Source organism: Salvelinus namaycush, chromosome 11 (genome assembly GCF_016432855.1).
Source record: "Salvelinus namaycush isolate Seneca chromosome 11, SaNama_1.0, whole genome shotgun sequence".
NCBI classification, from domain to species: Eukaryota; Metazoa; Chordata; class Actinopteri; order Salmoniformes; family Salmonidae; genus Salvelinus; species Salvelinus namaycush.
Genome location: NC_052317.1, coordinates 21,129,287 through 21,150,831, shown reverse-complemented (window position 1 = coordinate 21,150,831; position 21,545 = coordinate 21,129,287). Strand labels below are relative to the sequence as shown.

The 21,545-nt window shown below is 41.1% G+C and overlaps 1 protein-coding gene across 1 annotated transcript in view; it reads right to left on the bottom strand.

Moving 5' to 3' along the window:
* LOC120055906 (pre-B-cell leukemia transcription factor 1-like) overlaps positions 1-13,226 on the bottom strand; it is an 86,245-nt gene extending 73,019 nt beyond the window's left edge. Inside the window, exons 1-2 of the mRNA XM_039003947.1 lie at positions 12,642-13,226; positions 11,570-11,643 (exon numbers count right to left, since the gene is read on the bottom strand). Coding sequence (XP_038859875.1) covers positions 11,570-11,643; positions 12,642-12,826 — 259 coding nt within the window. The 5' untranslated portion in view covers positions 12,827-13,226. The remainder of the gene's footprint in view (positions 1-11,569; positions 11,644-12,641) is intronic.
* Between the last annotated feature and the right edge of the window lie 8,319 nt (positions 13,227-21,545).

Sequence of the window (21,545 nt, the reverse complement as noted above, 5' to 3'; positions counted from 1 at the left end):
AAGCGACAGCTGTGAATAAGGAACCCTCATTCTAAAGAATTTACAAGTGTTACTGTGTAGTGGCATGCACATAGGACATAGGGTGACCACATGTGACCCTTTGTCCCGCGTCCCGCAACCAAACAATCGTTTCCAGCATTTTATCAACAAATTCAAACACCTCCAATTTAGAAAAAAAGGTTGATTTGTCCCGTATTTCAGTCAGACATTCCAACCTGTCTCTTGCAGTCACATTGCACTTGATAGTATGTACAGTACCAGTCAAAAGTTTGAACACACCTACTCTTTACAGGGTTTTTCTTTATCTTCACTATTTTCTACATTGTAGAAGAATTGTGAAAACATCAAAACTATGAAATAACACATATGGAATCATATAGTAACCAAAAAAGTGTTAAACAAATCAAAATATATTTTATATTTGAGATTCTTCAAATTAGCCACCGTTTGCCTTGATGACAGCTTTGCACACTCTTGGCATTCTCTCAACCAGCATCATGAGGTAGTCACCTGGAATGCATTTCAATTAACAGGTGTGCCTTGTTAAAAGTTAATTTGTGGAATTTCTTTCCTTCTTAATGCGTTTGAGACAATCAGTTGTGTTGTGACAAGGTAGATATATAGAAGAGAGCCCTATTTGGTAAAATACCAAATCCATATTATGGCAAGAACAGCTCAAATAAGCAAAGAGAAATGACAGTCCATCATTACTTTAAGACATGAAGGTCATTCAAATTGGAAAATTTCAAGAAAGTTGTTCAAGCGCAGTCGCAAAAACCATCAAGCGCCATGATGAAACTGGCTCTCATGAGGACCACCACAGGAAAGGAAGACCCAGAGTTACCTCTGCTGCAGAGGATACATTCATTAGAGTTACCAGCCTCAGAAATTGCAGCCCAAATAAATGCTTCATAGAGTTCAAGTAACAGACACATCTCAACTGTTTAGAAGAGATTGCGTGAATCAGGCCTTCGTGGTCAAATTGCTGCAAAGAAACCACTACTAAAGGACACCAATAATAAGAAGAGACTTGCTTGGGCCAAGAAACACAAGCAATGGACATTAGACCAGTGGAAATGTTATCCTTTGGTTTGATGAGTCCAAATTTGAGATTTTTGGTTCCAACCCCCGTGTATATGTGAGACGCAGAGTAGGTGAACGGATGATCTCCGCATGTGTGGTTTCCACCGTGAAGCATGGAGGAGGAGGTGTGATAGTGTGGGGGTGTGGGGGTGCTTTGCTGGTGATGCTGTCTGTGATTTATTTAGAATTCAAGGCACACTTAACCAGCATGGCTAAGGACAGTGACCCAACACACCTCCAGGCCGTGTAAGGGCTATTTGACCAAGAAGGAGGGTGATGGAGTGCTGCAGATGACCTGGCCTCCACAATCACCTGACCTCAACCCAATTGAGATGGTTTGGGATGAGTTGCTCAGCATATGTCGGAACTCCTTCAAGATTGTTGAAAAAGCATTTCAGGTGAAGCTGGTTGAGAGAATGCCAAGAGTGTGTAAAGCTGTCATCAAGGCAGAATCTCAAATATAAAATATATTTTGATTTGTTTAACACTTTTTGGGTTACTACATGATTCCATGTGTTATTTCATAGTTTTGATGTCTTCACTATTATTCTACAATGTAGAAAATAGTAAAAAGAAAGAAAAACCCTTGAATGAGTAGGTGTGTCCAAACTTTTGACTGGCACTGTATATCATAAGGATGAGGTAGCTAAGCCCACTGGTGATGTTAAACACTTCTCCAATCATTGTTGAGATCTGATATCCTGCGCAGTGCAAGATGAGACATTGGCCAATGTGATAGGCCTATCGTAAACCAATCATTTTTCTCAAATCCTTTTGGACAATATTCCAGCTAAACTTGGAGAGGACAGTTAGGCATCCTAACCACTTAATTACTTCCAAACAGCGTGCTTCTGATGAAGATCTATAACAGTAAGTAAATAGCCTTATTAGACTGAAAGATATCAGGTCATTTAGTCAAACTTGTGAGGCTCTTAGTTGCTCGATCAACATATTTGCTTATACTTCACTCAATCCAGTCTTAAAACACTCCAAACCTAACTGTTTTACATTCCCTGAGACCAACCAGAAATGTTTCCTTGGCCAAGTATTCCGAGATTTCAATAAAACAACCACACGTGGTCTCTTGTTTCTGCATCAAGAGTAGGCTAAGAGTGCTGCCGGAGCACACCGGAGCGCAACTTCTCACACTGGTGCTTGTTTAGTAAAGTTAGATCAAAGCTGAATCAATGTCTTGGAAGATCACAATGATAGTATAACGTTACTGTTACACCAAAAACACCACCTCATTTCTTGGGGCCAAAACTCAACAGCTTTGATTTAAACAAAATACAGGAAGGCTATATAGTTTGTTAACACCATAAGCTCTAATTTACTCATGAAACAGTAACTAAAGAACATCTAAATGCATATTCCCATTAAACTGATTGAGATGAAATAATTGACATGCAGATGCAGTTTGGTCTTTTCACTGGTAAAACGTGAAGAATTATCATTGACTAATGACAGTGATGATACCATTGCCTATTTTGAAGTTAGGTATGCCTAACCTGGTGTTTGAAGGTATTAAACATCTAAACATGTATTGTGACATTAGGCAGACATTGTAATTGGGGGATGCATTTTATGCATATTCTATTTCGATATTTAATATCTGTCAGTACAAACTTTGAGAAATTTCAATTCCACACATTTCAATTCCACATATTAACTACACAGTACTGCAGTAACTGAGTGTGATTTGACCACCTTTTTAGACAGAAATAAAGCAGATGGAATTTCAGACTGCATGAATGAACATTTGAAAACCATGTAAGAAAACCACTTCAAATTGCTCCCAAAGAAGAACAATAGTCGAGGAGACTCTCCACTGTGATTCAGTTGTTATTGTTGTTGTTTTCTAGGGTTGAAAACTGCATTAGAGACAAACATCAGATAAAACTAAAAACTCCACTGTGCTGTGAAGCAAATTTCCTCTCTAAAGCAATTTAGTGTCAGATAAGTGGGAAGGCATTCTTACCGTAATGGATCTGAATATGATATCTGTCAGACAAGTAAGAACAAAGCCTTTTATAAAAGCCGCGTTTGCAGAATGGCCATTACGATACAGCTGTATCAGATGACCAAATTGAGAGGAGTGCAGTAAACAGACTGTAAATAGAAATACAATACATTCATATGATTGTTGAATAAGTACTGTACAATGAAATATCTCTCTCTCTCTCTTTTTCCTACCTGTTCCCATAGAGTGGTAGGGCGTATAACATGTTGGGGAGAACACAAGAGGAAAATGTTGGTTCAGCACAAACTGAACAGAAGGCTACATGGATGATGGGCTATTTCAAGTGGCAAAATCAATGGGAACAACTTCCCCTTTAGCTTTGTGAAATAGTCCCAATATCTAGGTATTTATGCACACTCAAAAACAATGACACATTCACCTGAGGAATCGAAACTGAACATTATTCTTCCCAAAGGGAAATCATTTGTATTAATATAACTATTTGTTGATCACCCAGAGTAACAGTGTACACCCCCCCCACACTATTCAACCATATTTTTATTTGACCTTTATTTAACTAGGCAAGTCAGTTAAGAACAAATTCTTATGTTCAATGATGGCCTAGGAACAGTGGGTTAACTGCCCTGTTCAGGGGCAGAACGACAGATTTTTACCTTGTCAGCTTAGGGATTCAATCTTGCAACCTTTCGGTTACTAGTCCAACGCTCTAACCACTAGGCTACCTGCCGCCCCATATGACCATTCCAATCGCCAGACCTGTTATCATAGCAAATTACCAGCTCCCACCTCAGATATACAGGGTGTAATTAGCCTATTAAAACATGATTAACATGTCTCAATTACCACACTCACCATTTGCATAATTTATAAGCTGTTCTAATTGCAAGTGTGGGTTCAGATGATGGTAGAATGGGGAACAGCAGAAACACTGGACATGTCTTGTCGGTTCTGAACAACTGAAGTGATTCTGAAGTGTGTCTGTCTGTTAGCGCTGTCATAGTCCTACACCGTAGATAGGAAGAGAATCTTCTTCAGGACCCAGAAGGGAAAGACAATGCATTCGTTTTCCCACCGGTAAAGGTGTCTAGTCTATTTCTGTACAACAGATATTTTCTGAAAATAGAAAATAAATCCACTCTTGTTCATTATCCTATATTTACATTTGCTAGGGAGAGCGTTGAGAGGTTTGTTCAAACTACTAGGCTAATTAATGTAGAAACTACGTACGTTTTTGGAAAAACTTCGAAAGATGTTTGGGAAACGTTTATGAGAGAACAGAGAGAGCTGTGTTCACTCTTATTTCTGTTGAAACTAAAACCCTGGATGGGACAAAATGCTGCTTCTGCACTTCCAACAGGCCAGGCCAGATATACTGTCTGCCTGCTAACACAGTGGGGAAACCAAGGACATAGCCATTAGTTTCAGGACAGATCGCGGCACATCACAGACTAATGTCTCCATCTGTCAGCGGAGATGAGTGGAGAGTAACAAAGAGAGGGAACACTAACCTCTGAACTCATCATGGACAGCCATGTCAATTAAATACTGAAAAACTGCAGCTACAACAACACAACACCAGTGTCCAGTCCAGACTCTCCGTGGCTAAACCAAGCAGACCATAATCCACAATACTGATGTAGCTGATGCATTTACTACAGTAGCTTACTGGGCTATGGAACCAACCAACTGACATTCTAGTATCACTAAATTTACTGCAAGTCCACCACTAAATCATTAGCTAATAAATACATAGCCATCAAAGCAAATTTGGTCAAAGAAAATATGTGCAAGTTTGCCCGAGTCTAGTCTAATGAAAGGATACCAGTGTTCTCCAGATGTGTGCTTAAGTATATAAGAACCAACCCAGACTTCAACTTCAATCACAGGTACAATTTACAGTGCTGCAATATGCTCAACATCGAAAGCACAGCAATCATATTATCCAGTAATGTGAAAACTAGTAGCTTGATGGCATGGGTCACTGAGTTCACCAGGTCTTTAGCTCTGACAACTCAAAGTGGGATCATATTTAACATGCAGGAGATATTCATTTGAGCAGAGTCTGGGAGTAATGTGTGGCTGTCGACACACATTGGCCTGGTAAAGAGAGAGAGAGAGAGAGAGAGAGAGAGAGAGAGAGAGAGAGAGAGAGAGAGACGAGAGAGAGAGACAGAGACGAGAGAGAGAGAGAGAGAGAGAGAGAGAGAGAGAGAGAGACAGAGACGAGAGAGAGAGAGAGAGACGAGAGAGAGAGAGACAGAGACGAGAGAGAGAGAGAGAGACGAGAGAGAGAGAGAGAGAGAGAGAGAGAGACAGAGAGAGAGAGAGAGAGAGAGAGAGAGAGAGAGAGAGAGACAGAGAGAGACAGAGAGAGAGAGAGAGAGAGAGAGAGAGAGAGAGAGAGAGAGAGAGAGAGCTCTGGCCTGTAACCTGACACCCAGAAACATAGTCATAGTGTCTGGCTTCTCTTACTTGGTCAACCTGTACGTGCCAGCTCCACTATCAGCAATGGTTCCACAGACACTCACACTCTTCCCTCTGTCACAAGTACAGGTAACATACACATACATACACACATGGCAAATAAAAACACAATGCTAAGCACTTTCAGGAATTTTACAAATAAAGACACGCTTTCCTGAAATAGCTGAAAACAGTAACACAATCCACCTGTAAATTTCACAGCTGATGAGCAGCCCTGTGCTTGTTAAAGCTGGCTAAATATCTTCTGCCATGACACTTGGCCAACTGCAGCCCAGATCTATGGGGAGCACAAATCTATGGGGGTGGGCTGGGCGTGGGGGGTCGGGGAGCAGGGTCAGGAGTTAAGGCCTGCTCTGTCTGTTATTGGAATGCAGTCCTGCCTCAGTTGTCAGCTGCTTGCCAAAGGAAGGCCATATCGTTGCTGTCAACAAGCGCCCACCACTTACATGCCACACCAAGGAGAGAAGCAACCAGGGAACACGCCATGCATACATAGACACATATACACCGAACAGAAATATAAACGCAACATGTAAAGTGTTGGTCCCATGTTTGATGAGCTGAAATAAAAGATCCCAGAAATGTTCCATACACACAAAAAGCTTATTTCTGTGTTTACATCCCTGTTATTGAACATTTCTCCTTTGCCAAGATAATATATCCACCTGACAGGTGTGGCATATCAAGAAGCTGATTAAACAGCACAATCATTACACAGGTGCACCTTGTGCTGGGGGACAATAAAACAGCACTCTAAAATGTGCAGTTTTTCACACAACTCAATGCCACAGATGTCTCAAGTGAGGGCGCGTGCAATTGGCATGCTGACTGCAGGAATGTCCACCAGAGCTGTTGCCAGAGAATTTAATGTTAATTTATCTACCATAAGGCACCTTCAACTTCGTTTTAGAGAATTTGGCAGTACGTCCAACCGGCCTCACAACCGCAGACCACGTGTAACCATGCCAGCCCAGGACCTCCACCTCCAGCTTCTTCACCTGCAGGGATCATCTGAGACCAGCGACCACGACAGGTGATGAAACTGTGGGTTCACACAATAAAAAAATGATTCCACAAACTGTCAGAAACTGTCTCAGGGAAGCTCATCTGCATGCTCGTTGTCCTCACTAGCGTCTTGACCTGACTGCAGTGAGGCGTCGTAACCGACTTCAGTGGGCAAATGTTCACCTTCGATGGCCACTAGCACGCTGGAGAAGTGTGCTCTTCACGGATGAATCCCGGTTTCAACTGTACAGGGCAGATGGCAGACAGCGTGTATGGTGTCATGTGGGCGAGTGGTTTGCTGATGTCAACGGTGTGAACAGAGTGCCCCATGATGGCGGTGGGGTTATGGTATGGGCAGGCATAATCTACGGACAATGAACACAATTGCGTTTTATCGATGGCAATTTAAATGCACAGAGATCCTGTGCATTCCTGAGGCCCATTGTCGTGCCATTCATCCACCGCCATCACCTCATGTTTCAGCATGTTTCTGCATGATGATGCACAGCACCATGTTGCAAGGATCTGTACACAATTCCTGGAAGCTGAAAATGTTCAGATTCTTCCATTGCCTGCATACTCATCAGACATTGAGCATGTTTGGGATGCTCTGGATCGATGTGTATGGTAGCGTGTTCCAGTTCCCGCCAATATTCAGAAACTTCGCACAGCCATTGAAGAGGAGTGGGACAACATTCCACCGGCCACAATCAACAGCCTGATCAACTCTATGCGAAGGAGATGTGTCACTTTACATGAGGCAAATGGTAGTCACACCAGATACTGACTGGTTTTCTGATCAATGCCCCTACTTTTTTAATGGTATCTGTGACCAACAGATGCATATCTGTATTCCCAGTCATGTGAAATCCATAGATTAGGGCCTAATTTCTTTCTTTCAACTGACTGATTTCTTTATGTGAACTATAAGTCAGTAAAATCTTTTAAATTGTTGCATGTTGCATTATATCCAGATGATGTTACTTAAAACAATTGAATTAAAAACGTTTTCTTTAAATGCTAAATCCGATCTACAGAAGGAAAGCCAACCTACAGCGTCATATCCAACCTACAGCGTCATATCCAACCTACAGCGTCATATCCAACCTACAGCGTCATATCCAACCTACAGCGTCATATCCAATCTACAGTGTCATATCCAACCTACAGCGTCATATCCAACCTACAGCGTCATATCCAATCTACAGCGTCATATCCAACCTACAGCGTCATATCCAACCTACAGCGTCATATCCAATCTACAGCGTCATATCCAACCTACAGCGTCATATCCAACCTACAGCGTCATATCCAACCTACAGCGTCATATCCAACCTACAGCGTCATATCCAATCTACAGCGTCATATCCAATCTACAGCGTCATATCCAATCTACAGCGTCATATCCAACCTACAGCGTCATATCCAACCTACAGCGTCATATCCAACCTACAGCGTCATATCCAATCTACAGCGTCATATCCAACCTACAGCGTCATATCCAATCTACAGCGTCATATCCAACCTACAGCGTCATATCCAACCTACAGCGTCATATCCAACCTACAGCGTCATATCCAATCTACAGCGTCATATCCAACCTACAGCGTCATATCCAACCTACAGCGTCATATCCAACCTACAGCGTCATATCCAACCTACAGCGTCATATCCAATCTACAGCGTCATATCCAACCTACAGCGTCATATCCAACCTACAGCGTCATATCCAATCTACAGCGGCATATCCAACCTACAGCGTCATATCCAACCTACAGCGTCATATCCAATCTACAGCGTCATATCCAACCTACAGCGTCATATCCAACCTACAGCGTCATATCCAATCTACAGCGTCATATCCAACCTACAGCGGCATATCTATAATATCCTCTTAGTGCTTTCACGGAAGGGGACACAACAGTCGCATAAGCCTGCTGATTTAATAGTCTCTCCTTTCAATCCTCCAGAGACTCTGGCTGCAACAATGTAAAACTGAGGAGAAGCTGACTCTTTAAAAAAAATATATAAAAAAGACCTGACAAATTACGGGCTGTTCTTTTTGCACACTGCGCTCAGCACATTTGGCTGTAAATGTCATGGTGAAGGTTTGAGTCATTTTCTACTGTCGCTGCAGTGGATTTCTGGGCTTCTGTCTGCACAGGGGGAAAACTATCTGTGCCCACAAGATGAACAGCAACTAGACACGTGTGAAATGATACAGAAGGAATAGTGTGATACCAAGTGGTCTTAGAACTTATTTTCTATTTGGATAATATTCATCCAAATAACAAAGCTTTCTGTTTTTGCACTAAAATACTTTAGCCACATGCTTATAGCACATCTTCATTCATTAAGAGAAGCATCATCCAGATAAAATGTAACAACGAGAGAAGTCAGAGAACTAACTCAGTATGACTTTTGCCAGCAACACAAGGCATGCAGCGCTCGAGTATCACCAAAACAGAAAGGGGGGGTGAACCAGTAAACTCTTCAAAAGGGATTCCCCCATGGTGCTTTTATCCTGAGGGCCCAAGTACATTGAATTCCGCCCGACCAACTGAAACCCTGTCAAAGGAGGCTAAACACTCGACAGAGACCAAAACATTAGCCAAACTAAATTCACTCAAGATAGTAGAAAAGGGTGTGGAAAATAAACAAAAAAATAGACGGAAATCTATGTGGAAACGTTACCTTCAACACCATTTTTCCCCTCTAAATTAGGACGTAGAGAGTCAGCAGGCCAAGAGAGCTGCTCTAGTCAGAAGCCCCCAGGTTCCTGGTTGCCAGGAACAGTGGGAAGAGACGAGAAGCAGGGGAGGGGGAGGAGGGGGCAGGAAAAAGGCCAAGTCACTTTGTTCTTCTTCATTTTGGAAACGAACTCTGGTTGAACCAAGAGCGACGCCAGGCAGTTTAAAAAGAGCCAGGCATAATTCTCTCCCTGCTCTAAGCATTCTCCTGAGAAGTAAGGGGGCCGTGGGCAGGGGGCCAACCTCACTGGCTACTTCTCAGACTGGACTTCATTTCTTCTCTCCCTTTTTTTCTAAAATGAAAATCACACAGTGTCTTCTGTTAATAACTCGTCTTTTTTAAGCCCTGCGCCAGAGTCTGACTCACAGTAATGAAATGTCTGTAAATTAGCCTTTAGGGCAAATTAGGAAGACGATACAACGGACTCATTTTATTGATCTTCCATTTGTTTTCAGATTTCTCTGGCTGGTTATAGACAGTCATAATAGTAGCTGGTAACACTTCTCACATTAAAGTGATAACATCCTCTAATAATTTCAAAAGAGGTTCAGAGATATATGCCTTCAGAGAGATGTATTAGAGATTGCAGTTTGATTTCCATTTTCTAAAAAGACATATTTAGTAGGTTAGAACTTGGACTGTTCTTCCAGGCATATTCACATGCTTTCTTTCATTAACAGAGACAAGCGCATCTTTCTTTTAATCTTGTGTTAAGTGCCTATATTTCCCACATTCCTCTACATGACTTTGAACCTCGCTTCAAACCCAAACAGAGAGAATCCCTCTGGCCAGCATCAGCATGTAGAAACACGAAAAGCTCATCACAAACAAACACTTGGCAAGGAAAAACATGATGATGCAGAACGGATTGAATAAGTACAGCCCTAATAAATGGCTCAATGACAACACCCTGGTTCCACTGTAAAGTCCTTTCCTCTCTACTGTCTGTTCTGAATGTTTGTGGCTGCTATGGCTGACACACATAAGGATGTTTGGTTTTGAGGTAATAAATGTAAATCAAATGTTATGTGCCACATGCGCCGAATACAACAGGTGTAGACCTTACCGTGAACTGCTTACTTACAAGCCCTTAACCAACAATGCAGATCAAGAAATAGAGTTAATAAAATATTTACTAAATAAACTAAAGTAAAAAAATCAAATCAAATCAAAAAGTAACACAAGAAATTGACATAACAATAATGAGGCTATATACAGGGGGTACAGGTACCGAGTCAATGTGGAGGCTATATACAGGGGGTACAGGTACCGAGTCAATGTGGAGGCTATATACAGGGGGTACAGGTACCGAGTCAATGTGGAGGCTATATACAGGGGGTACAGGTACCGAGTCAATGTGGAGGCTATATACAGGGGGTACAGGTACCGAGTCAATGTGGAGGCTATATACAGGGGGTACAGGTACCGAGTCAATGTGGAGGCTATATACAGGGGGTACCGGTACCGAGTCAATGTGGAGGCTATATACAGGGGGTACAGGTACCGAGTCAATGTGGAGGCTATATACAGGGGGTACAGGTACCGAGTCAATGTGGAGGCTATATACAGGGGGTACAGGTACCGAGTCAATGTGGAGGCTATATACAGGGGGTACAGGTACCGAGTCAATGTGGAGGCTATATACAGGGGGTACAGGTACCGAGTCAATGTGGAGGCTATATACAGGGGGTACAGGTACCGAGTCAATGTGGAGGCTATATACAGGGGGTACAGGTACCGAGTCAATGTGGAGGCTATATACAGGGGGTACAGGTACCGAGTCAATGTGGAGGCTATATACAGGGGGTACAGGTACCGAGTCAATGTGGAGGCTATATACAGGGGGTACAGGTACCGAGTCAATGTGGAGGCTATATACAGGGGGTACAGGTACCGAGTCAATGTGGAGGCTATATACAGGGGGTACAGGTACCGAGTCAATGTGGAGGCTATATACAGGGGGTACAGGTACCGAGTCAATGCGCAGAGGTACAGGTTAGTTGAGGTCATTTGTAAAGTGACTATGCAAAGATAATAGTAGATACAGTAGGATGCCACAAAGCATCATGTTGTATTGTAGAACCATTATGTTAGACTATGGGGTGATCACCTGAACAACATATGTAGAGAAATATGATATCAATATTTCTCATATTCAAAAGATGGTGTTATAAATAGTGTAGGCTATAAGTTGTCCAGGCCATAATCGCTTCATAAAAATGCTGATGCAAGTCATTGTTGTAATGTGGTAGAATTTCACCTTACCCGTTTTCTCTTTTATATCACACAAGATGTTGAAGAGAGCCGGTTTCATCCTGTGACAGTTCAGGGCATGTTTCCTATAAAAAGAGAAAACACACAACTTTAGACCATATTCAATAAGACCAGGAGATGGTAATAGTTAGTGGTAAAGTGTTCTGCTTGTGCTTGTATCATATCTAAAATGAGCAGACTGGTTTGATCACTGTCAATTTGATGAGGAAGAATAAAACTCATCTTTGCAATGGGTATTGATATTGTATATTTGTTTTACACACTTGACAGATTTTACACACTTGACCAACCAACCCTTCAATCAAAGTGATCTAAACTAAATACCTATTGTATAGCATAGTGTTATTCTTCAATAGAGAAAATACTTTTGTCTCATCAAACCACATTTGGAACCCTTGTCGTGCCACTACACTTGATCCCTAATTAACTATGATTTATTAACATGAAAGGGTCATTGCAATTTCAAAACACAGTGGGATGTCAGTAATGAATAGGACACAGTCTATCCTATGTAATCTATTCTTGCACAGGAGCATGTGAATAGATGTCATTGGCTCAATTTCGACGCACAGCACTGGTGCTTTGATAATCCTTATTGCCATTGGCTAAAAAGAAACAAAGTATCCAAAAGCAATGCATCCGCAACATGTATTACCGCGAAGAATTACTGCGTAATCTCATTTGTAACAAGATAAAGCGATTTGGAAATTGAGAAGTGGATGCAACCCGCTCCACAGTTCAGAATAGCTATAGTTGCAGTAGCTTAATAATGTCATTCATGTTTAAACATTAAAACATATTTGATAACACTGTTAATATAAAAGTTCACTTTCACAAGATAAAAACTGTTAGGCTGAAGGGAGTTTAACGTCACACACTTTATCCCCTACGAATAGTTGTTGCGTTGGGGTGGGCGTTAATTGTTTTCGTTGGATAGCCCACTGAAATGAACGCACATCATATTGTTACAATGTACAGCACAGTAGTTATTTCTTAATTAAATTCATGAATATGTTATTTTGATAACGCTTTGAACATATTGTAATTTCCTATGCCACCGTACCTGGCCTGCGCTTCGTCCAGGCTTTGGTCTGTGATGGTCATTATTTGCTGTAATATGTCTCCAATGTCCTGCTTTCTTCCATCTCCGTCCGTCCCTCCCGTGCCATCCTGCATATGCTGTGCCAGGCCGGGGTGTCCGGCCATGCCTACGCCGTGGGAGTGCATCAACCGAGGCTGCTCGTCCATCCTTGACCGCGGTCTCTGCCTCGCCCCCAACTGACCAACACTTTTCTTACGGCAACAGAATAAATATCCTTGGAAATTCCTTTGGAACCCCCCCGTCTCTCTCCTCCTTTCTCACCCACTCTCTCTCTTTTCTCTCTCCCTGGTAGCCTAAGCTTTCCTGGATCGGGGAGGGAATCAAAATGACAAATGCTCTCTCTCCCAGCTGGTTTGGGTGAAATCCGATCTGAATAGCTGATTTTGGCTCTGACCACTCCTGCACAGCTAGCCTACTGTAGAAAAAAGCAGATTCAACTTAAAGGGTCGTGTCGTGTCAAAAGTGACGTACGCAAAGCCTGTAAAATGCAATTCCCAATTTCCTTGAAAGCTTGATGGACGAAACATGTAGTCACTCTCTCTGAGGGTTAGATGTTGAAAGTAACACCAACTGTAAACTGTTACTGTTTCGCTTATGTCTAGCAACTGACACATAACCAGAGTATGGAATAAAAGCCCCCGCCCCCTAAACCACGATTGGAGAAGAAGAAAAGAAGTAAGTCCTACCTCGGTCTTCTGTAGAAACGTCGATCATCTTTCTCGGGAAGGTGGGACGCGGCAATAAACGTAAGGAGATATGACGGTTAACATTGGGTCTGGACGGGGTGCATGGCAATACAATGATGGATAGAGACTGAATATGTAATACATACTTTTGCTTGGCACCAACACTCTGCTACTGATGTCTGCTTTTTATGTCACAATGAACAGACACTCCCCTGTCTGAAATAATGCATTGTCTTGTTCCACTACAGATTAACCTGGCTATTACTTATTCAAATCAATCAATATGCCAAATAAAAATATGTTTACTTTTCTTTCTACCCTAAAATAGATAAAGCAGATTTTCAGTACAGCTGAATTTATGTATTTAGGTCTATATAGATATAGTATGTGTATTATTATGAAGACTACTTTAAATGAAAGGACCTGGTTCTAACTGTGGAAACAACATTTGTGTTAACACCAGAGTTGGTGTTATGGATGTCTTTGATACCAAAGAGCAGGACAGTTGATCTATGCTATCATGGCGCTGCCCTTCTCTCCTGTTATGACCAGAGTTAAATCCTTCAGTCCATTTTCTCATAAAGTTTTGAATAGGAGGTGAAGCAGTAATTGTCACATGGGGCAGGGTGTGTGTGTGTGTATGTCTCTGTGTGTGTGTGTGTGTGTGTGTGTGTGTGTGTGTGTGTGTGTGTGTGTGTGTGTGTGTGTGTGTGTGTGTGTGTGTGTGTGTGTGTGTGTGTGTGTGTGTGTGTGTGTGTGTGTGTGTTTGACCTCTATACTGCACCCTGACACTACACTCAGGAGTTTGCCCTCTCTTTACACCAATGCCCCTTTATGTGATAAAACTGTGATGGATTTCGGCCATACGAACATATCATATATCTATCTTTGTAATCTCTTTCCAAAGAGCCTTGAGGTGGAGCAATAGTGTTGGATAAATCTATTGTGGAGTATTGTGTGTAACAGCCTTTAAATTGAAATGGAATTTGATCCCATAATGTCACCCAGTCACTCACAGGTTCCACTCAAATTCAGAATTCTGTTTATTTACTAATGTACAAGAGAAAATAATATATTTCAGATATGTGTAAGTTAGTGGGATAAATGTTCAGCGGTTTCAATTTGTAAAATGTTTGATTGGAGCTATACCGGCCCAATAGTGGAGTACCTATCTCTCTAAAAAGTATTTTATCCCTTCATTATGGTTTAAGACAGATATTAGAAGGATAACTGAATAAACAATACCTTTTTTGTGGCACTAAACTACTTCCAAATTCAGGAAAACAGCAGTGGAGCTGAAATGATTTTTTTTTACTGACATTGCACATCCCCTCTATTAAAACCTAATGTGTTGATGCAGTGTTTATAAGTCTCCCAAAAAGATTCAGCCCGATTTGATTAGAATTGCAAATGAAGCTCACAAAAAATATATATTCTTATAAATATTTGATATTTCCTGCTTCCATACAGTAAATGGGAAGAGTTGTTTTCGTAAAAAAACTAAAACATTTCATATTTAAGCAGTTCTAGATTCCCAGTCGCAATAGGAGCTAGTTTCATTGCCTCCAATTATACAAAATCATCCCCAGCCAAACCATTTGAATGAGAAAAAAAGACTATACAGACTCTGATAGACTTCAGGGTATCGAATACTTCCTGAACAAAATCCCTATCTTGAGCTACACAGCCTACTGTACACACTCTCCTAGCTAACAGTACCATGATCAAACAACTCACTGCAAAGAACTGCAGGTCAGGAGAATGCAAGTTATATGCAGGTTGACGTAGAAAGTCATGACTGTAAGGTACATAAGAGTACATCTCTCCAGGAAGTAACCTTGATGAAAAATTTAGTTGTTTGCTGCTTCCAGTGTCCCTCGGGCATGAATAAAGTGGGGCCCAGAGAGAGAAAGAGAAAAGACCTGGGCTCAGCTTAAAACTACTCACCGACCGACCGATGGTGAACCCCCCCCCCCCCCACACACACACAGTCAGTGGTATTTGGTCGAGATGGGCACTAATTAAACTTTAATCAAGCCTCAAACAGATTAGAGGGCAGGAGTGAACTCAACATTTCATAGCTCAGGTTCTGGACTGCACTGATCCTCTATTCCAGTACTCAAGTCAAGAAAAATACAGAATACAGATATGGCAATCTAATATAATAATAATAATGTATTATTATAGCGCTATTCATTACATAAATAAATCTCAAAGGGCTGCAAAGCAACAATAACAAAACAAGCTATTTAAAAACAACAACATCATTAATCATCATCAGTAGATGGACGGTCAAGAGACTGAAGGTTGAGAAAGTTCATGGCTGGTGTATATGGCTGCTAATGCCACATACAAACCCAGTCCTGGTCATTTACTTCCAATGTTAAAAGTATAAGGGATTATTATACTTTTGTGAAACAAACAGAAATCAGTGATATACACAGTAAATGCCAGCCAGCCACAGGACTTCCATGCCCTATGAGTCTGTTAACATTAGCTATAGGCCCTTTAGCTGTTATGCTCCTAGGTCTTATAGATCTCTCTGCTTTAATTCTGCCTGCTGGGGAGTGGGAGGCTGATGTGACTGATGTAGGAGCCTCAGAGCCCACTAGCAGCTCCTTGAATTTTCACACACTCATTTGCATTAATAAAGAGACTACTCCTCTCCTTGTCAGAAGAGTTTTCCTTGTTTTCATGTCTGCCTCCCTCTAAAAATCCCAAGGCATGCTTCATTTTTGAATTAATAAGTCTGAATTTTCCCCTTCAAAACAAGTGGTGCCTTATTTGACAGCTCCACTTTATGTGTTTGTGAGTGGGTGTGTGTGAAGGGTGGGTGACTGACGGGGTGGACAAGGGGTACAACTTGCTCCAATTCAACCTGGGTGTATCTCAGCTGCTTAGCGTGTGTGTGTGTGTTTTGTGTGTGTGTGTGTGTTTTGTGTGTGTGTGTGTTTTGTGTGTTTGTGTGTGTGTATCCTTCCCCTTTATCATGACAATTCTCCATTACACAAGGTCCACCTGTGATCTTATAAACAGTGAGGCCCAGAGCACAGTAAACAACACTTAATAATGCGGTTGGTAACCCATTGTACCATGTCACTGAACCCAGAAGGATCACAGGTAGGCTAATTAAAACAGCCATAGTCAGTCTTTTATTTCTTTGACCTATTTTTATCAAGACATTGTCAATCACTATTATTCCATATAACTATTATTCCATATAATTTCTTTCTCTACAGAGCAAGACTTTACAATGAAAGAGTGCAGGTTGTATTTTGAGCAGCCAGCGGGAAGCTCTTAACACAGCACAACTGTCCTCTGTAACATATAGTGCTAGAGGAGCACGATGAAACAGGGGAACATCTGGTGAGCTGAGCATGGTGCCAGGACAAGACAAAGCCATGTGTCTAGGCATGGACGAGCACGTACTGTACCACCTAGCTATGCACGCACACACGCACGCATGCACGCACACATATACACACAAGCATGTACCACCTAGCTGTGCGCACGGATGCACGCACACACACAGTACAAAAGGGTGCACAAATAGCACATAATCAAACAAAAACAACAGGACACGGTAAAAGAGTCCACTGTGGAGACATGACTAATCTGCATGCTCAGAGGTTTACGTTAATAAGTGAATATGCATGAGAGAATACAATGATATGCCTTGGAGCAGACCACCAGTTCTCTTAGGATAACTGTACTTCCAAGCATTCTATCTGTTGGCAGTTAGAACGCAACACAACACAAGCAGGCTGATTTCTATGGGCTGATGAGATACATTCAATTATGCTAAAGAGAAGTTGATCTGTTAAAAAATATATAATATTTTTGATCAAAAAGTAAATTCAAATAAAAATGTCTAAATATGATAGAGAAGTGTTGCATGACAACAGTTTATCATGGTGCAGACAGACATTTAGTAGGAAGCAGTAGGATGGGCATCAGTCATGAGCGGTTCCTTGGACTTCTCATTAGAAGGATATTCTAAATGTACCATTTACAATTTACCCAACCCATATATTTTGTTACTGAGGCTGTTAATATAAGGTGTTACTTTTTCCACTAAGATTAAGGGAAAATACTCAGAGATATAGAGGTATTCACGGGTCCCGCCGAACCTGATTATCCGGGACCTGACCGGGTCGGCCCGAAATTCCATAGTGTGCTGTTGGATCCGGGTCGGATCTGATTTGATTGTCACGGGTCTCGGGTATGTGTAATTATAATGGATTTGCCGGTAAGGACCCTAGAGAGCTGTTGCTTAGACTTTTTATGAGAGTGGCGAGCATAGCTTGTTGTTGTTGGCCAATCACAAGTCATCAAAGCGGCAATAGCCTCTAGCTCTGTGTGTGCAATGGCAAGCAAGTTAGATCAGTCAATGGAAGAATTAAAAGTTAAATCAGACGGATAGGCTATAATTGTCACGCCCTGACCTTAGTTTTCTATATTTTCTGTATTATTTTGGTCAGGTCAGGGTGTGACGAGGGTGGGTATGTGTGTTTTTGTCTTGTCTAGGTTTTTTGTTTATTTATGGGGGTTTTGTATGTCTAGGTAATGTAGGTTTATGGTGGCCTGAATTGGGTCCCAATCAGAGGCAGCTGTTTATCGTTGTCTCTGATTGGGGATCCTATTTAGGTTGCCATTTTCCATTTAGGTTTTGTGGGTAGTTGTCTATGTGTAGTTGCATGTCAGCACTCAGTTATTACAGCTTCACGTTCGTTTTGTTGTTTTTGTTAGTTTGTTTAAGTGTTCTTCGTTTTATTAAAGAAGAATGTATTCACATCACGCTGCGCCTTGGTCTCCTCACATAATCATCATCATTGCCACTGTCTAATAACGGATGTAAAAAAAGAACGATAACAAAAATTAGTAATGTAAAATTATTTCATACTCCACATTTAGGGGGGCCACAAGGGGGGTCCAAAATTGTTGTCACAGGGGCACTGGCTTGTTTTTCGTTTAAAACCTGTTGAGGATAGAGGGCGCTATTTACACTTTGGGGGAAAATCGTGCCCAATTTAAACGGCCTCGTACTCTATTCTTGCTCGTACAATATGCATATTATTATTACTATTGGATAGAAAACACTCTCTAGTTTCTAAAACCGTTTGAATTTTGTCTGTGAGTAAAACAGAACTCATTTGGCAGCACACTTTCTGACCAGGAAGTGGAAAGTCTGAAAATGATGCTCTGTTCAAGGGCCTGCCTATAAATGGGCATGATACGTATGAGTATACATGCACGTCATACACCTTCCCCTAGATGTCAAGAGGAAGTGAGAGAAGAAATGAAGTGTTTATCTTGGTCTGAGGTGGAATATATCCTCTTGGCACGACGAGTCATCCATTTCCTGTTTTCTGGAAAGCGCGAAGATGGACCTGGAATTGCCTTCTGAAAAGCCGTCGTTATAGGCGACTACTATCTCCGGCTTTGATTTTATTTGATACATGTCACAATATCATCGTAAAGTATGTTTTTTCAATATAGTTTTATTAGATTATTGAAATTTTTTCGGGACGTTAGGCGTGTTGCGTTGTCTGTGTTTGTTGACGTTGGAGAGCTTCGCGCCACTTGGCCAGTGTGCTTGCTAATTCAAGAGGGAAAAACGATGTTCTAAATCCAAACAACGACTGTTCTGGACAAAGGACCCCATTGTACAACATTCTGATGGAAGATCACCAAAAGTAGGACCCATTTTGTGATGCTATTTCATATATCTGTCGAACTGTGTACTAGTAGTTTTGCGCCCAGGTTTTGGCCACTCTCTCGCTATAACATAAGCCTTATGTCGTAATGAAGATATTTTTAGAATTCTAACACTGCGATTGCATTAAGAACTAGTGTATCTATCATTTCCTATACAACATGTATTTTTTTGTAATGTTTATGAATAGCTATTTGGTCAGAATAGGTGAGAGTCTAATAGAAATATCCGCACATTCTGGGAAAAATAAGCTACGTTAGCATAATGGATAACCACTGATTTCAGCTCTAAATATGCACATTTTCGAACAAAACATAAGTGTATGTATAACCTGATGTTATAGGACTGTCATCTGAGGAAGGTTTATGAAGGTTAGTGAAAATTAATATCTTTTGCTGGTTTATTCGCTAACGCTAACGTGCCTATTGTTATCGCTAACGTGCCTTGATGAATGAATGCGGAAGTGTGGTAGGCTATTGTAGTAAGCTAATATAATGCTATATTGTGTTTTCGCTGTAAAACACTTAAAAAATCTGAAATATTGGCTGGATTCACAAGATGCTTGTCTTTCATTTGCTGTACACGATGCATTTTTCAGAAATGTTTTATGATGAGTATTTAGGTATTCCACGTTGGTCTCTATAATTACTCTGGCTGCTTCGGTGCTATTTTTGACGGTAGCTGTGATGGTAGCTGCAATGTAAAACTGATTTATACCTCAAATATGCACATTTTTCGAACAAAACATAGATTTATTGTGTAACATGTTATAAGACTGTCATCTGATGAAGTTGTTTCTTGGTTAGTTTGGTTGGTTCTTGGTTAGTTAGGTTGGCTTTGTGCATGCTACCTGTGCTGTGAAAAATGTCTGTCCTTCTTTGTATTTGGTGGTGAGCTAACATAAATATACGTGCTGTTTTCGCTGTAAAACATTTAAAAAATCGGACATGTTGACTGGATTCACAAGATGTGTACCTTTCATTTGCTGTATTGGACTTGTTAATGTGTGAAAGTTAAATATTTCAAAAAAATATTTTTTGAATTTCGCGCTCTGCCTTTTCAGTGGAATGTGGGAGGAGTTCCGCTAGCGGAACGCCTGGGCCAGACAGGTTAATTTGATTACAACCAAACGTATTAGAATGATTCACCTTCCTAGTATTATGGTGACAATGTCCGTGGCGTGCTTGCAATGCAACATCTGTGATCTGATCTGTTAAATGGTTCCGATGATGTTCATAAAACATAGGCCAATTTGTAAGTAGTATAAAGACGAGTGAACATTCTCCCTTTCTATTTATATTGGATCTTTGTCCAGCTACTGTGAAACGTTTGGATGTGCGTAAAAACATCCGTAGTCCGCGTTGTTTTAATATTGTATGCCCAATGGGAGAAATGATGGTGCCTGTAAGTGTGAAATAGCCTATTTAAAAGAAGTTGTTTCGTTTTGTTTAGAATTTGACTAGAATTATTCAGTGGCGATTTTAGCATGTAAATATTGGTGGGGCCAAAAACATTTTTAAGTGGGATGCATGCCAGCAAAGCCCCTACACAACACAACACGAAACAATACACGAATGGCACTATAACGGTGACAAACGGTGCCCACAAACTGTTAGGGCCTACATAAAGCTGCACTGCTACACTTGGCTATCAGCGGAGCCTTGTCTGGCAGCGAAACAGTTCATTCAGCCTCATTTACTACTTTTTAAAAACCATAGCTGATATGCAGTGGCGATTTTTTTTGGTAAATCTTGGTGGGGCAAAAAAAAAAAGTGGGATGCATGCCAGCAAAGTGACACAACACAACACTAAACAATACATTAATTGCACTATACCACTGCTACACCTGGCTATCAGCAGAGCCTTGTCTGGCAGTGAAACAGTTCATTCAGCCTCATTTACTGCCTTTAAAAAATATATCTGATATGGCTGATTTGCTTAAACAAATGTTGTTTCCAATGACAATTGAGATGTACAAACTATGGCACAAGGGGACGACAAGCGGATAAGAGGCAATCTGTAATTTCGATTAAGACATTAATGAGCGAGCTAGGACGGACGTAGTCACTATAACTATTTGTTCAGCACTTTTGAAATGTATAGGACAGAATTCAGAACATGGGCAGTTCTTACAGTGTTCTCCCTGTACACCAAGTCAGAACCGTAGGATAAATAAAGGAGGCATATAAGCAGACAAAGAAAACTCTTACAATATTCGATGATTACATTTATCTAAAACAGGTTATAGGCTACATGTGCACCACCAAGTCAGAACAGTAGGTGAAATTAAGAGGGGTAAATAGACCAAATTAATAGGGTGAGGCACATGGGCTACTAACATCTTCCTACACAACATACACTTAGTATTACTAATTACATATCTCCCTGGCACATTACATCATTTATGCAGCAGCATACAATACATTTTATTTGGCGCTGTCTTACTCAAGAAAACAAAAAAGA